Raw genomic sequence first — 17,205 nt, 5'->3', positions numbered from 1 at the left:
AAAAAGTAAAATCTCTAGTAACCTCAATCAGAAATGACTGAGGGATTGATCCCTGTGAATGGAATAGTGATTACTTCTCACATAAATTGGATTTTATTTTGACCAAAGTACATTATTTAAACATTAAACTTTAATTCAACTTGTTAATATGTTGTTTAGGATATTGCATCCTCATTTATAAGTGACATGTTTGTAATTTCCCCTCTATAATAATATATTTTCTTCAATGTTAATATCAGGTGTACCCAGATCAAGTAGAATGATTTTGAAGCATTTCTTCTTTTTCTATTGTCTATAAGATTTGGCATGATCTGTTTTTCGAAATTATCCATTACTTTTATTTATAAATATTATTTATTTTTTGAGACTTAAAAAAAATAAGTTAACTGATGACTCCATACTGAACCTCAGAGTCAAAGCATTCTATCATAGACATACTCTACTTGACAATGTGAATATTACTTTCTTTGCATTATTATTATTGCTTAATATTTCGATGTAGCAATTGTCTCATTTCTTTTCTGAATCTATTTATGCTCATTCATTCTTTACGAAGTTTTTGTTTCTAGCCCTTATTTTAAACATTATTATTGTTATTAAAATTTAAACCTTTTTAATTTTATGCAGGCAAAAAAGGAAACCTAATAAACACATGTATATGTAAAAATTAAAAAAAATGATTAATAATATAAAAAGCAAAAAAAAAAAGAAGAAAAGTAATCTATTGAACAATGTACTACATTACTTATGAAATTAAGAGTCCTACATTACTTATGAAATTAAGAGTCCTATGGTCTACTTTAGCCAATTCCCCAAGTTCGCCAATCCAGTTACAGTTCAAGCAGACTCAGGAATAGGAAAACAGAAAACATAAAGAGAAAACAACTACTTTCAATGTAATTTGAACTATCTATCCCATGAAGCAAGCAAGAAATAGAAGCTAACTTCTAAGCAATCTATAACACTATCCCTATCCAAAAACGGAAAATTCAAGTGAAAGTTTCCTCATTCCCTCTTAATATAAAATTGTAGCCATAGATGTATTTGAAAATGGTGCTTGATCGATCACCAAGGCCGCCGGCCTGCCCGGCAGCCAGTGTTTCCTGGTCTGTCGGGAGGCCTTTGGTGTCGCCGCCGCTCTCACCATGGCTTGGGTCCAAACTGCGCCACAACCTCTAGGGAGACGTGGGTCCTCGGAGCCACTTTAGTGTCGGACTTGGGGCTGCAGGCAGCTCAGCGGCGGCAGCAGGAGAACAGAATCTCTGGATGGACCTTTCCTGGGAAGTTTTGCTAATTTGCAGCAGCTGGACAATGTTCCTCATTAACATCTGTTTGTCAGCGTAACCGTCACATAATTTCACTGTGGGATTCAGCTCGGAATTCTTTATAGAAAACACCTGGATCCTAGTCTTTCAATGGCTTCAAGACAACCAGAAGTACCTGCTCTTGAGCCCAGTGGGCCTCTAGACAAGATGTCCCTGCCCATCGGGATATACCGCAGGGCATTGAGCTATGATGATGCCCTTGAGGACCCTGCGCCCATGACTCCTCCTCCATCCGACATGGGCAGCATCCCCTGGAAGCCAGTGATTCCAGAGCGCAAGTATCAGCACCTCGCCAAGGTGGAGGAAGGCGAGGCCAGTGTATCCTCCCCTGCTATGACTCTGTCATCAGCCATTGACAGTACGGATAAGATCCCAGTGGTGAAGGCTAAAGCTACCCATGTCATCATGAATTCTTTGATCACAAAAACTAAAGCTACAGAGTGGAGAGAGAACAAAAGAAGAGAAGCAGCCTGTGTCAGCCCAGTCCACCCCAAGCAGCACCCCTCATTCTTCACCCAAGCATAGGCCCAGAGGCTGGTTTACTTCTGGTTCTCCCACAGCTTTACCTGGCCCAGATCCTAGCACCATGGATTCTGGAAGTGGGGATAAGGACAGAAACCCATCAGATAAATGGAGCTTCTTTGGACCAAGATCCCTCCAGAAGTATGATTCAGGAAGTTTTGCCACCCAGGCCTACCAAGGAGCCCAGAAACCCTCTGCAATGGAACTGATCCGAGCACAGGCCACTAGGATGGCTGAAGATCCAGCAACCTTCAAGCCACCCAAGATGGACATCCCAGTGATAGAAGGGAAGAAACAACCCCCACGGACTCATAATCTCAAACCCCGTGACTTGAATGTGCTCACACCCACAGGCTTCTAAAGCTCTTTCTGTTCCAGGGATTCTAGAGCCCCTCTTCCCTTTTACCTTGGCTCTGACATAGGAAAGGTATATTAAAAAAAAAAAAAAAAATCTCTTAAACTGAGGCTACACCTGAAGACATAATTGGTTTTTGAGAAACAGTAGTGCAGAGTTTGCCCTTGCTGTGTGGAAGAAGCCATTTTGTACTGCTTTAAAGTTAGGTTAAATCTCAGCACTTGTGCATGGGGACTTCATGATCTATTTTTGTATTATTTACCCTAGATAAGACTGTGATTGTTGCTTACTGAGATAGTGTTTGTGCTGCTCTAAAAACACAGGCTTCTTGATCCTTTTACCACCGTCAATGTGAGCACTGACAAATCATGGCATAGAGATGCTCACTGACTAGTTCAGACAACTTTAGGCCTCTTGACTGCTGGTGCTGTGTTCCAGCCTTGTCAGGTAGGTGGGCCTAATATCTGTTTGAGACCTGGGTACAGTAAAAAGCTAGACTTGGCTCTTTCCAGGCTGAAACTGGAGCCATCTTGCATTTTGGTAGATCTAATAGACACTTTGTCCTACAGCCACTTCTTCATGTGGTACCTCCTGGGCCAGTGCTATTGGAGGAAAGTTTCTTTTTTATGCCACAAAACACTAGTCTTGCATATGCTTTCTTATACTTTAATGTGAGATTAATTCCAGTTTGGTTGAAAATTTTCTAAGGGAGAAAATTCAGTCTACTGATTTGATAAATGGATGTTAAGATGGTAACTATAATTAGTCTTGAGTTCATATGAAAGTAGTATCACCTTATTTTGATTTCCTTGTTCATCATCAGGTCAGAGCCTAAAACTTTTTTGGGGCGGGGGTGGTTAGAGATGGAAGAATTGAAAATTCTTTGTATGAAAGCATTTGTCACCAAAATGAACCTCATACCTTTATGTAGTGTATACCTTACTGGGGAAAGGAAATAGGGAAACCGCCTTTTTATTTCTCCTCACTGTGTACATGTTCAGTCACTGTCTTGAACACTGTCTCACACTTGATTTGGATAGTATTTTATCAGTACATAAGGAGCTGACCTTTCCATAGAGATGTCCTGGAGTCTCAAATTATCAGAACAATTAATTTATTTGTGTCTTTTGTCTCTTATTTTGACAATAAAAATCCTTATGACTTTCTCAAAAAAAAAAAAAAAAAAAAGAAAATGGTGCTTGATCAAACAGCCTATTTCACATTATTTATAAATAATAACACTAACAATGCCTTTACTGATGCTTCTGTTCGAGTAGGATATTTTCTCTTTTCTTTACTTTTTTTTTTTTTTTTTTTAAAGAAAGGGTCTTGCTCTATTGCCCAAGATGGAGTGCAGTGGCCCAATCATAGCTCACTGCAATCTCAAACTCCCAGGCTTAATCAATTCTCCTGCCTCAATCTCCCAAGTAGCTGGGAATACAGATACATACCACCATGCCCAGTTAATTTTTTATTTTTTGTAGAGACAGGGTCTTGCTATGATGCCCAAGTTGGTCTTGAATTCCTGGCCTTCAGTAATCCTCCTGCCTTGCCCTTGTTTGAGTTTTTGGGAAAAATGATCATGAAAGTCAAGAGTTCACAGATAAGATGAGAAGCATTAAGTTCGCATCAAATATCTCAACAAGCTCTCAATACATGAGTGGATAGATTAGAAACATCAAAGCACTATCACTATCATGTTGGGAAACCAAAGTTGACAGTGTGAGGCAGAAGTGGTCCTTCTCATAGGACCCAGGATTAATGCCAGCCCATCCTTATCTCTGCTTATAGTCAAAGAGAAAGTTGGAAGATAATGGAAATACAATACTTGTAGTCAGCAAATAACATTTCAGCCCAAGAAAGTTAACTGATTAGGGCCACACTTAGAATCCCATTCTGGGAAGGAACCTGCAGTACAGCAAAGTGGCTCATTCACTCATTCATTAAACAAATATTTGTTGAAAACTACTATATTCAGGCAATGTTCTATATATGAGATTACAGGAGCAATTAAAACAGACAAAATCCCTGCCCTCTGAAGCCAACGTACAAATCCTACCTCTACCACTTACTATTAGATGAATAATTGTGCCTGATTGTATAACCTCTCCATGTTAACAGTTACTTCATCTATAAAAATTAGTATATGGCCAATTATAGTATCTACCCTATACTATTTTGTGGATATTAAATGAGTTTACATTTATAAAGAATTTGGGAGGCCAAGGCAGGAGGATTGCTTGAGACCATGAATTCCAAACTAACTAGCCTGAGCAAGAGTAAGACCCTATACCACATCCTTACAAAAAACTAGAAAAATTAGCCTAGGCTCAAGTGATCCTTGTGCCTCAGTCTCTTGGGACTATAGGAGACTGCAGCATACGGTAGTCCTAGGAGACTGAGGCAGGAGGATTGCTTGAGCCCAGTAACCTGAGGTTGCAGTGAGCTATAATGATGCCACTGCACTCTGGCCCAGTTAACAAGAGTAAGGCCTTATCTTTAAAAAAAAAAAAAAAAAAAAAGAGGAAGAAGAAAGAAAAGAAGAGGGGAGGGGAAAGGAGGAGAGCAACCTCAGAGTACTGTGCTCAACAGAACAGGCCTCTAGTAAAAGAATCCAATGAAATAAAAAAATCAACAAATTGCCATAAAAGGAATTCAAAATAATGCTCTTACAGAAACTTGAGAAGATAGAATAAAATACAGATAGAAAACGAAATCAGGAAAACACTTTACGAATAATTTGACAAAGAGATAGATATCCAAAAAATAACCAAAAATGCAACCAAAGAATTCAATGGAAGGAATGAAAAAATACAACAGCAGATATGATAAAGCAGAACAAAGAATTTCTGAACTTGGAGATAGCTCATTTGAAATTACCCAGTCAAAAAGGAAAAAAGAAAAAGAAATTACCCAGCCAGAGTGAAAACAAAACAAAACAAAACACAAAGAACAACAAAGAGTAAAGAAAAGGACTTAAGAAATAAAATACATAAATAAACAGAGTAAAGAAAGCCTACAAAACTTATGGCATAGCATTAAGTGAACAAATATACATATTGCAGAATTTCCAGAAGGAGAAAGAAAAAGGTGTAGAAAACCTATTTAATAAAATAATGGTTGAAATTTTCCCAAGTCTGAGGTGTCTGGTTGCAAGTTTAAAGGTACCCAAGTAGATTGAACCCAAAAGGTCCTCCCAAAGCACATTATACTCAGTGTCAAAAGACAAAGACAAATCTAAAAATAGCAAGAGGAAAAGAGTGAAGGGAAGCCCCATTAGACTAATTGCAGATTTTTTCACAGAAACCTTCAGGTCAAGACAGAAGAGGACTGATATATTCAAAATACTAAAAGGGAAAAAAAAAAAATGACAGACAAGAATACCACACCCAGCAATCCTATCCTTCAAAAATGAGAAATAAAGTACTTCCCTGACAGGCAAAAACTGAAGGAATTCATCACCAATAAACCACACTTACAAGAAATGCTTAAGGGAGTCCAACATCTAAAAGTGAAAAGACAATGATCACTATTATGACAACACACAACTATGTCATATAAACTTCACCAGTAGAGCAGATACTATGAGAAAAGGGAGGGCCCGGAGGGAGGGGATGAAACCTGAGTACTACAAAAAAAAATGCCAAACCACAATAACGATGAGAGGAAGAAAGTAAAAAAAGATATACAAAACAGCCAGAAAACAAAATGACAGAAGTCCTCACCTACTGATAATAACCTTGAAAGTAAACAGATTAAATCCCCCACTTAAAACATATTTAAGAACTAAAATCAGTCAAGTATCTCTTCTGACCACAATGAAATAAAACCAGAAATCAACAATAAAAGGAAATTTCAAAATTGTACAAATAGAAATTGAACAACAAGCTCCTGAACAACCAATGAGTCAAAGAACAAATTAAGGGGGAAATTAAAAAATTTCTTGAAACACAACATAGCAAAACTTACGGGATACAGTAAAAGCAGTAGTAAAACGGAAATTTTTAATAATAAACACCTACATCAAAAAGTAGAAAAACAACTTAACAACGTACCTCAAAGAACTAGAAAAGCAACACCAAACTCAAAATTAGTAGAAAAAAATAATAAAAATCAGACAGGAAATAAATGAAATTGAGACAAAACCACTACCTAGCAAGAAAGAAAAAGACCCAAATAAATAAAATCAGACATTAAAAAGGAGATACTATAACTGATAGTATCCGATACTACAGAAATACAAATGATCCTTAAAGACTATTACACAAACAAGTATATGCCAACAATTAGAAAAGCTAGATAAATGGATAAATTTCTAGACTCATATAACCTACTAAGAAAGAGATCAGGCATGGTGGCTCATGCCTGTAAACCTAGCACTCTGGGAGGCCAAGGCAGGAGGATCCTCCTTGAAGTCAGGACTTCCAGATAAGCCTGAGAAAGTGCTGTCTTTACTGGCTTGGCGCCTGTAGCACAGTGGTTACAGCACCAGCCACATACACCCAAGCTGACGGGTTCGAAACTGGCCCGGGACAGCTAAACAACAATGACAACTGCAACAAAAAAATAATTGGGCTTGGGTGGCGCCTGTAGCTCAGTCGGTAAGGCGCCGGCCCCGTATACCGAGGGTGATGGGTTCAAACCCAGCCCCGGCCAAACTGCAACCAAAAAAAAAAAATAGCTGGGCGTTGTGGCGGGCGCCTGTAGTCCCAGCTACTCGGGAGGCTGAGGCAGGAGAATCGCTTGGGCCCACGAGGTTGCTGTGAGCTGTGTGAGGCCACGGCACTCTACCGAGGGTAATAAAGTGAGACTCTGTCTCTACAAAAAAAAAATAAATAAAAAAAAATAATTGGGCTTTGTGGTGGGCACTGGTGGTCTCAACTACTTGGGAGGCTGAGACAAGAGAACTGCTTAAGCCCAAGAGTTTCAGGTTGCTGTGAGCTGTGACGCCTCAGCACTCTAAGGGCAACATAGTGAGACTCTGTCTCAAAAAAAAAAAAGCTGTCTCTACTAAACACAGAAAAATTAGCTGGGCATGGTGGCTGTAGTCTCAGCTACTCAGGAGGCTAAGGCGGGAGACTGCTTAAGCCCAAGAGTTTGAGGTTACTATGAAATAGGCTGATATCATGCCACTCTAGCCTGGAAAACAGTGAAGCTGTGTCTCAAAAAAACAAGAGTCTCGGTGCCTGTGGCTCAAGTAGCACCAGCCACATACACCTGAGGGCCTGCCAAACAACATACAACATACAAATCCAGCCCGGGGCCCGCCAAACAACAATGAAGGCTACAACCAAAAAATAGCCAGGCGTTGTGGCAGGCGCCTATAGTCCCAGCTACTTGGGAGGCAGAGGCAAGAGAATCACCTAAGCCCAGGAGTTGGAGGTTGCTGTGCGCTGTGTGACACCACACTGAATACTTTGTAAGACCCTAAACTATGAAGTCTTAAAACTATGGAACTACTAAATAAAACAGGGAAAATGCTTCAGGACATTAGTCTGGACAGTTATTTTACGAAGAGAACTTCAAACAGTCAACAAAAGCAAAAATAAATCAGGAGGAGGGAGGGGATGGGAGTCACGGTGTATGGCACACCTCTTGGGGACGGGACACAATTATAAGAGGGACTTTATCTAACAAATGCAATCAGTGTAACCTAATTCTTTGTACTTTCAATGAATTCCAAACAATAAATCAATTATATCAAACTGAAAAGGTTCTGCACAACAAAGGAAACAATCAACAGAATGAAAAGACAACTTGCAGAATGGGAGAAAATACTTGTGACTATTCACCTGATAAGGAATTAATATCCAGAAAAACAAACTCAAACAACTCAATAAGGAAAAAAAAAAAAAATCAAACAATCCAATTAAAAATTAGGCAAATGAGCTTAATAGACATCTCTAAAGGTGACATACAAATGGCCAACAGGTATATGGAAAAATGCTCAACATCACTATCAGAGAAATGCAAACCAGTCCACAATGAGTGATACCATCTCATCTTAGTTATTAGAATGGCTATTATAAAAAAGACCAAAAAAATAACAAATGCTGGCCACAATGCAGAGAAAGTGAAATTCTCATACACTGTTGGTAGGAATGCAAATTAGCATAGCCACTATGAAAAAAAGCACAGGAACTTCCTCAAAAAAAACAAAAAATAGAACAACCGCATGATTCTATAATCGTAATACTAGGTATATAGCCAAAGGAAAGGAAATCAATATGTCAAAGAGACATGCACACACCTGTGTTTATGGCAGGACTATGGACAATAGCCAAGATAGGGATCAACCTAAATTACATGAACAGGTGAATAAATAAAGAAATCATGGCACGTATTCATAATGGAATACTATTTAATCATAAAAAAAGAATGAAGTTCTCCCTTTTGGCATAACATGGATTACAACCCTGGAGGACATTATTTAAAGTAAAATAAGCCAGGAACAGAAAGATAAATGTCATGTGTTCACATTTGTATTTGGAAGCTAAAAAATTTGATTTCATAGAAGTAGGGAGCAGAATAGTGGTTACCAAAGGCAGGGAAGGGGAGAGGGGTTGTTCAATGGATTCCTTTTAGGAGACTAAGGCTAAAGGTAAAGAATTAAGCCTAAAGAAAATTATACATGACCATGACTAGCTATAAACCCAAGAAAATGGAAACACATATCATTCAAGATCTCAGCAGGAAAAAAGATAGTAAAATCAAATTGGGTAATTTGAAGATGGTTTATAGACTACAAGGTCTGACAATTAAGTCCACAAACTCATCCTAGAAAAAGTGCTTCTACATACCTCATTGCTGAATATCACTATGGTCATCTTTGAAGTACTCCCCTTGGGAAGTAATGCACTGGCCCCAGTGCCTAGTCCATCCTCCCAAGCAATTCTGGAATTCTTTTTTTGTGGAATGGCCATTAGAGCTGTCAACATATTACCTTTGACGTCCTGAATATCATCAAAATGTCTTCCTTTTAGTATTTCCTTTGTCTTTGGAAAAGAAAAATGTCACTGGGGGCCACATCAGATGAGTAAGGAGGTGTTCCAATATAGTTATTTGTTACTTAACTAAAAAATCCCTCACAGACAATGCTGTGTGAGCTGGGGCACTGTTGTGATACAAGAGTCACACCTTTCTTATACCAAGATTTTCAGTTACAATTTCCCCAAACTTTCTCTACTGATGTTTACTTGGCCTGCTATCCTTTACATACCTGACAATTTTGATGCACAATTTGATGAATTTTTGCAACATTTTCATTAATTCTGCCCATAACTGGCCACCCTGACCTCTTTGCATCAGTAACACTTTCTCGCCTCACAGAAACACGTTTAATCCATTTGTACACTGCCATTTTCTTCATGGCATTATCCCCATAAACTTAGACTACATGTCCCTGTTTGTTGTTCTAATTCAAGCTCCAACATATTCACAATGGCACACATAAACATTCACTGACAGAGCGAGATCCCATCTCTAAAAAATAGACGAGTATTGTGGCAAGCACCTATATTCCCAGCTACTACGGGAGTTGAGGCAAGAGAATCACATAAGCCCAAGAGTTTGAGGTTGCTATGAGCTATGATGCCACAGCACTCAACTCCAAGGCAACTGAGCGAGACTTTGTCTCAAAAAAAAAAAAAAAAGCTACTCAACAAAACATTGCCACACACAGGTATAAACACAGCTGTGAGATACAGATACACCAAGGTTATAAAGCCTAATGGAGTTGTTTATACAGTGTCGCCAAGGTAAGAACAGGGTGGCAAGTTCACGAACTTAATTGTCAGACCTCGTATATTATTATATAATGGTATGGGCAAAGTACAGAGAAACAACAAGTTAGGGGCAATTACACAAGAGAAGGCAGCAGATACCTGAACATGTAGAGAATGCCACCCAACAGAAGCTACGACTTTCAGTGAGCCAGGGGAACCAGCAGGAAGGGAACCTGAAAATAACACCATAGCTTTACTTTCCTATCTCCTCTAACATCGTGAGCGTACTTCCGATGGACAAACACAGAGAGCCTTCGAATGCAACTGAAACAGGTTAGGTTCCTGAGTCAGAAAACAGGGTGAAATTAAGGGTGAAAACAGATATTAAGATATGAAGGGGCAAATAAAAAGATTATCTACCATGTATATAATAACTCCAAGATTTTTTGCGACATTTAAAGAAATGTCTGGCATTTACTGCTACATTTTTTAGTACATTGAGGATCATGTCCACGGAATTCTTTTTCTTTTTTCTTTTTATTTGGAGACTAGAGTCTCACTCTGTTGCCCTGGGTAGAGCACTGTGGCGTGATCATAGTTCACAGCAACCTCAAACTCTGGGCTCCAGCAATCCTCCAACAATCCTCGGCCTCTCACATAGCTGAGAGTACAGAAGTGCATCACCAACCCAGCTAATTCTTTCTATTTTTAGTAGAGACAGAGTCTCACTCTTGCTCAGAATGCTATCAAACTCCTGAGTTCAAGCAATCCTCCTACCTCAGCTTCCCAGAGTAATAAGATTACAGGCATGAGCCACCATGCCTGACCAAAGGAATTTTTTTTTTTTTTTTTGAGACAGTCTGACTTTGTCACCCTCAATAGAGTGCTGTGGCGGCATTACAGCTCACAGCAACCTTAAACTCTTAGGCTCAAGCAATTCTCTTGCCTCAGCCTCCCAAGTAGCTGGAACTACAGGTGCTGGCCACAACACCCAGGTGTTTCTAGATACAGGATCTCACTCTTGCTCAGGCTAGTCTCTAACTCCTAAGCTCAAGCAATCCACTTGCCTAAGTCTACCAAAGTGCTAAGATTATAGACATGAGCCCTGTGCCCAACAAAGAAATTCTTAATAGGTTCATGGCATTCAGGCAACATTACTTTCTAATAAGTGTATCCACAAAATTCACATACAAAATTCTGAATTATTATTATTGTATCTCAAGAACATCATATACTTATTCCAACACTCATCAATGATGCACAATAGTAAGTCTAAATAATCTTATTTTACCTAAATAGTAAGTCTTCATAAACCAAGATTAAACTAGATTTTAAAACAGAATGACTCTTCACCAAACTGTCTTTCCTTCTCTTTTTTTTTTTTTTTTTTTTTTTTGAGAAAGAGTCTCAAGCTGTCACCTTGGGTAGAGTGCTGTGGCTTCAGGGCTCACAGCAACCTCACACTCTTGGGCTTAAGTGATTCTCTTGCCTCAGCCTCCCAAGTAGCTGAGAGTACAGGCGCCTGCCACAACACCTGGCTATTTTTTTTATTGTAGTTGTCATTGTTGTTTGGCAGGCCAAGACCGTGTTTGAACTCACAATCCTCAGTGTATGTGGCCGGCGCAATACCCACTGAGCTATGGGTGCCACTCGAACTATCTTTTAAGTATAACTTAACATTTATTTCACTTATTCAATGAGAGTTTTTATCAAAACCATTAAGAAACATAAACTATGGACATAATTTGGCCAGCTTGCCATATTCATAGAATTACCATTCTATTAAAGAATTTCTCAAGATCAATGAAAAGAAAAAATATTTATAATTTATGTGACAGAGATTAAGCCAACCGGCTTGCCATATTCATAGAATTACCATTAAAGAATTTCTCAAGATCAATAAAAAGAAAAAATATTTATAATTTATGTGACAGAGATTAAGCCAACAGAAGTATAAAATGATAAAACACACTGAACTTACACTAAGGTAATATACCAAATCTAGCTATATTATCATGGATAATATTAAGTACTGGAAATGTAAAACCAGAATCTCAAATGTACAGAGTTAGTTGATCATTTTATGACCTCAAATATGAACAATAAATTACTATTCACCAACTGCCCACTTAGTGCCTGGCATTATAGAAAATACTGCATATACATTATTTAATTTAATCCTCCCAATCCTGTGGCATATTTTATATTAATGAAAATATAACCAGAGCTGAGATGTCACTTACAGTACTGATAACCATATTCCCTTAATGAAAGTTGTCTACTAAAATCACAGTGGGGGCAGCGTCTGTGGCTCAGTGAGTGGGACGCTGGCCTCATATACCAAGGGTGGTGGGTTCAAACCTGGCCCCAGCCAAACTGCAACAAAAAAATAACTGGGTGTTGTGGCAGGCGCCTGTAGTTCCAACTACTCGGGAGGCTGAGACAAAAGAATCACCTAAGCCCAAGAGCTGGAGGTTGCTGGGAGCTGTGATGCCTCAGCACTTTACTGAGGGTGATAAAGTAAAAATAATAAAAAATAAAAAAAAATAATAAAAAAAAACTAAAAAAATAAAAAATAAATAAAATTACAGTGGTTTGCCTACCCAAATCCATTCCCCATTCCCACCCATGACTCAACTTTCTCCTGTTGGTAAGAGTTTTTGTTGAGTGTTCCTGTCCTCAGGAAGGCTACCTCTATTGCAGAGTAGAAAGTAGATCTTTATTACTGAGTCAGGCATGGTAACTCCTTTCCTCTTGCCAATGGTAAGCATGTTGCACAATTCACCTAGGGCAATGGTTCTCAACCTATGGTTCAAGACCCCTTTGTAACAATGAAAATACATCCCGCATATCAGATATTTATTTACATTACAATTCATAATAGTAGCAAAATTACAGTTATGAAGTAGCAACGAAAATAATTTTATGGTTGGGAATCACCACAACATGAGGAACTGTATTAGAGGGTCACGGCATTAGGAAGGTTGAGAACCACTGACCTAGGGGCTTCTAGATTGTTTGTTTATAAAGGAAGTCATATGGGGAAGAAACAGTCCTTTTCTTCTCACTGGACATTCTGATGTGTACAAATGTCATCCCTAGAGCTTCTGTAGCCATCCAGTGCCGGGCACACTTAAGACAGCAATGCTGAAAATACTAAAACCTGGATTCTTGATGATAAGGCAAAACCCTTCCTTGAATTAACAACCCTGAAGAATTTACTTAACCCAATTCAGAGCTTCTAGTTAGAAAATAAATCCTCCGCAGTTCAAGCAGTTTGGGAGCTAGTTTTTTGCAAACTACAGCACAAAGTATCCTGATATAGGTATTAGTTAACAATAATAATTCATCTTTTCAGGGCATGTTTTTAAAATATGAATTAAAAGCATAAATTTGATCAAGACTATGAAGGTTTTAAAAAGCTGGATGGCAACGTGTCCTTCCTGTAGCACACAGAGTCCAACAGGAAGTACCTAGGAAGGCTTTCAAAGCACATCAACAGTGCAAACACCAAAAGGTGACTAGTGCTCATAAAAATAAGAACACTCATCTACAAGTCAAACAATGGAAACTACTACTAATAATTAGTTAAAAAGTGACAAAACATGGGCTAGAAATGAGGGGATGGAGATAATTTCTGATATAAAGATAATTCCAGTGTTTTAACTGATTTAAGTTTTTTTTGTTTTTGTTTTTTTTTTGTAGAGACAGAGTCTCACTTTATGGCCCTCGGTAGAGTGCCGTGGCCTCACACAGCTCACAGCAACCTCCAACTCCTGGGCTTAAGCGATTCTCTTGCCTCAGCCTCCCAAGTAGCTGGGACTACAGACGCCCGCCACAATGCCCGGCTATTTTTGGTTGCAGTTTGGCAGGGGCCGGGTTTGAACCCACCACCCTAGGTATATGGGGCCAGCGCCTTACTGACTGAGCCACAGGCGCCGCCCTAAGTTTTTTAAAAATGATAATTAAACTCCACCACTAACTCAAGTTAATCCTTGAACACACATAACAAAGACCTACCACACCTCTACAGATACTACCTTCACCAGAAATTCTAAAGCTACTTAAGATAAAATGTTTATCAGAATTACAATAGAAGCCAGGTGCGGTGGCTGACAGCTGTAATCCTAGCACTCCAAGGGAGGTGGATTACTTGAGCTCACCAGTTAGAGACCAGTCTGAGCAAGAGCAAGACCCTCATCTCTAAAAATAGCCAGGTGTTGTGGTGGGAAGCTGAGGCAAGAGATTGAGCCCAGGAGGCTTGAGCCTAGGAGATAAAGGCTGCTGTGAGCTATGATGACACCACGGCACTCTACAGAGGAGGACAGAATGAGACTTGGTCTCAAAAAAAAAAAGAATTACAATAGGAGTGTCACATGAATGCAACTTAGTTACAGTTTTATTAACACCACCATCCTGCAAAGAAACTGCTTAGTTTAAATGTTTCAATGGAATTGTATTGGCAGAGGAAGGAACTGACTGGTACCTTCAGAAAACCGGCTGGATAACAAACTAAACAACTTCAATACATCCCCAAATCATAATGGTACCTGTTGTCTTTTGGCTGCCATAATGTTCAGTTTATCCACCTCAGGTTTCAGGGCTTTATACTGTATTCCTAAGTCTTGTTCATTGCCAGCATTCCTCAGTTTCAAGATACCGTCTTCCACCTATAAAACATGACCCCCCCAAAAATAAAAATTCTAAACAATATAAGTCTATATATGAAGAAGACAGTATCCTAGAATTTTTTATTCCTTTTAACAGTTACTCCAAAAGCAATCTATAATCCAAACTTTTTTTTTTTTTTTGAGACAGTCTCACTTTATCACCCTCAGTAGAGTGCCGTGGCATCACAGCTCACAGCAACTTCCAACTCCTGGGCTTAGGTGATTCTCTTGCCTCAGCCTCCCAAGTAGCTGGGACTACAGGCGCCCACCACAATGCCTGGCTATTTTTTATTGTAGTTTGGCCAGGGCCTGGTTCAATCCCACCACCCTAAGTATATGGGGCCAGCTCCCTACCCAGTGAGCCACAGGCGCCGACGCTATAATCCAACTTAAATCTCTCTATTATGCATGGCCCTCAAACATTTCGGCAGCTATTAATATGGGAGCTTTATAGGAGGTGGGAAAGATAATATTACATTGGCCTCTATCTGAAAGCACACAGTTTCACATATCTTGGTTTCTCAATTCTGGAACTCTACTAATACAAGGAAATGTTTAATCACTACTGCCAAAGGGATAAGAGTCAAAACACCATCTTTGCTACAAGTTCTTCATTAGAATCAGGGCAACAGAGCCAGCATCATCTAAACTACGAGAAGAATAAGTGGAAATTAAAATCATCCCCAGTCCACTGAGATAAACCATGTTCAAAATCAATCGAAATCCTAAGGAATGTGGAACTAAGCAAGGTCAGTAGCAGCCTTACTGTGATAGACAAAATTACAGAGATAGGCTTGTACTTACAACTTTCAGCTGAACAAGTAATTTGTAGACATCTGCCATGTCAGCCAAAATCAGCAGTCGAGTAACGGCAGAGAGCAAAGCTCGAGCTGCCCGAACCATGTTGCCTCGCTTCACAGAAGAGCAGGGATCATCTGCAAACTCTCCAGCAGCAGTCTTCATCAAATCACCTGTTTTACAGAATGAAAAACCAACTCAGCAAGTATGATGCCAAATAACCGAGCTACACTTAAAGAAGTAAAAATCGTTCAAAAATCTGTATATTTCATACACAAATTTGGTTTAAGGGTTTTTATTTTTATTGCTATTTGCTTTTCTTTTGTTTTATAACTGTCACTAAAAAAAAATTCTCCTATAATGCTGGTGAAAGCAAGATATCTGGAAAGTGACTAGGCTCTATATATCAAGAGGCTTAAAATTACTTTCCTTTGATCTGATAATACTTCTTTCCAAAAAGGAATTATTATGTGTATCCTTAAAAAATTCAAGATTTGGGCCCGGTGTGGTGCCTCATACCCATAACACTAGCACTCTGGAGGCCGAGAAGGGTGGACAGCTTGACCTCACGGATTCGAGACGCCGTCTCTACTAAAAATAGAAAAACTGAGGCAAGAGGATTGCTTGAGTCCAAGAGTTGGAGACTGCTGTAAGCTATGACCCCATAGCTGAGACTCTGTCTCAGAAAAAAAAATTTTTTCAAGATTTGAATGGAAAATGGATCTAATGTACTCTACCTCACAAGTGAAGAATAATACAGAAAGAGGGCACCCACTTCATTAACCATCCTAACTATTCCATGTATACAGCTCTAACAAAGAATCATCAGTATGTTAAAAGACAGAGTTCGGTCACCGAATCATTCATTTCCCTCACAGCAAAACACTACCAAAAGTTCAACAATAAACTTTACTTCAAAAATCAAGTAAATTATGATTTACTTACAACTGATTATTATGCAAACATATATATGGAAAAATGTTAAGGATTATGATGAAATTATAAATGTATAATTCTTTTTTGGAAAAAACAAAATAAATGCACGTTTAATAGATTTTACTATAATTACTAGGAATATCCAACTTCATACAATCCTGAGTTCAAAAACTTACTTAACCTGGTAACTTGAGCAAGTAATACTTTGTCATTCATTCCTCTTAATCACATAGGGTGTGGCTGGGTGCCTATAGTTCAACTGCTAGGGCGCCAGCCACATACATGGGAGCTGGTGGATTCAAATCCAGCCCAGGCCTGCCAAACAACAACTACATCAACAACAAAAAAAAAATAGCTGGGCATTGTGGCAGGCTCCTATAGTCCCATCTACTTGGGAGGCCGAGGCAAGAGAATCACTTAAGCCCAACAGTTTGAAGTTGCTGTGTGCTGTGACGCCACAGCACTCTATCCAGGGCGACACAGTGAGACTCTGTCTCAAAAAATCATCATCATCATCATCATCACAGACTGTCTACTAACAGTATTTTCTCACAGCTGGAAGCAACTATCGGGCCAGAACTCTACCTTGTCCACTGATAGACAGGGCCTTTATAGTCAGCTTTGGATTTGCTGGAAAGCAATTTCTCTCTTGGCTGAGTGTGCCCACTTCAGATTTAAGGCCATTCAGTCTCTTATCTCTACCACAAATTCATTAAAACCAAAAACAAAAACAAAAATCATCAAGAGTCCTCTCAAGAAGCCTACCGATTTCTGAACAGACCTCTCAAATTTTCTCTAGCTACCATCTTTAGTGGCACAATACAGGCTTAGAGGGGAAAACACTTAACCTCATCTCAGATTCATGTATTAATTAG

General features: G+C 39.1%; 1 protein-coding gene and 1 pseudogene across 3 annotated transcripts in view; one reads left to right on the top strand and one right to left on the bottom strand.

Moving 5' to 3' along the window:
• CTNNA1 (catenin alpha 1) overlaps positions 1–17,205 on the bottom strand; it is a 199,525-nt gene that overhangs the window by 114,463 nt on the left and 67,857 nt on the right. For both annotated transcript variants that reach the window (XM_053566409.1, XM_053566410.1), the window contains exons 4-5: positions 15,401–15,567; positions 14,477–14,596 (exon numbers count right to left, since the gene is read on the bottom strand). In XM_053566409.1, the coding sequence (XP_053422384.1) occupies positions 14,477–14,596; positions 15,401–15,567 (287 nt within the window). The remainder of the gene's footprint in view (positions 1–14,476; positions 14,597–15,400; positions 15,568–17,205) is intronic.
• Positions 1,071–3,380, top strand: LOC128568676 (putative monooxygenase p33MONOX; annotated as a pseudogene). Its single transcript, XR_008375192.1, has one exon. The product of XR_008375192.1 is annotated as a putative monooxygenase p33MONOX (transcript).

This window comes from Nycticebus coucang, chromosome 17, assembly GCF_027406575.1.
Source record: "Nycticebus coucang isolate mNycCou1 chromosome 17, mNycCou1.pri, whole genome shotgun sequence".
Taxonomy (NCBI): domain Eukaryota; kingdom Metazoa; phylum Chordata; class Mammalia; order Primates; family Lorisidae; genus Nycticebus; species Nycticebus coucang.
Note: the sequence above shows the minus strand (reverse complement) of the source record. Positions and strands in the feature narration are given on the sequence as shown.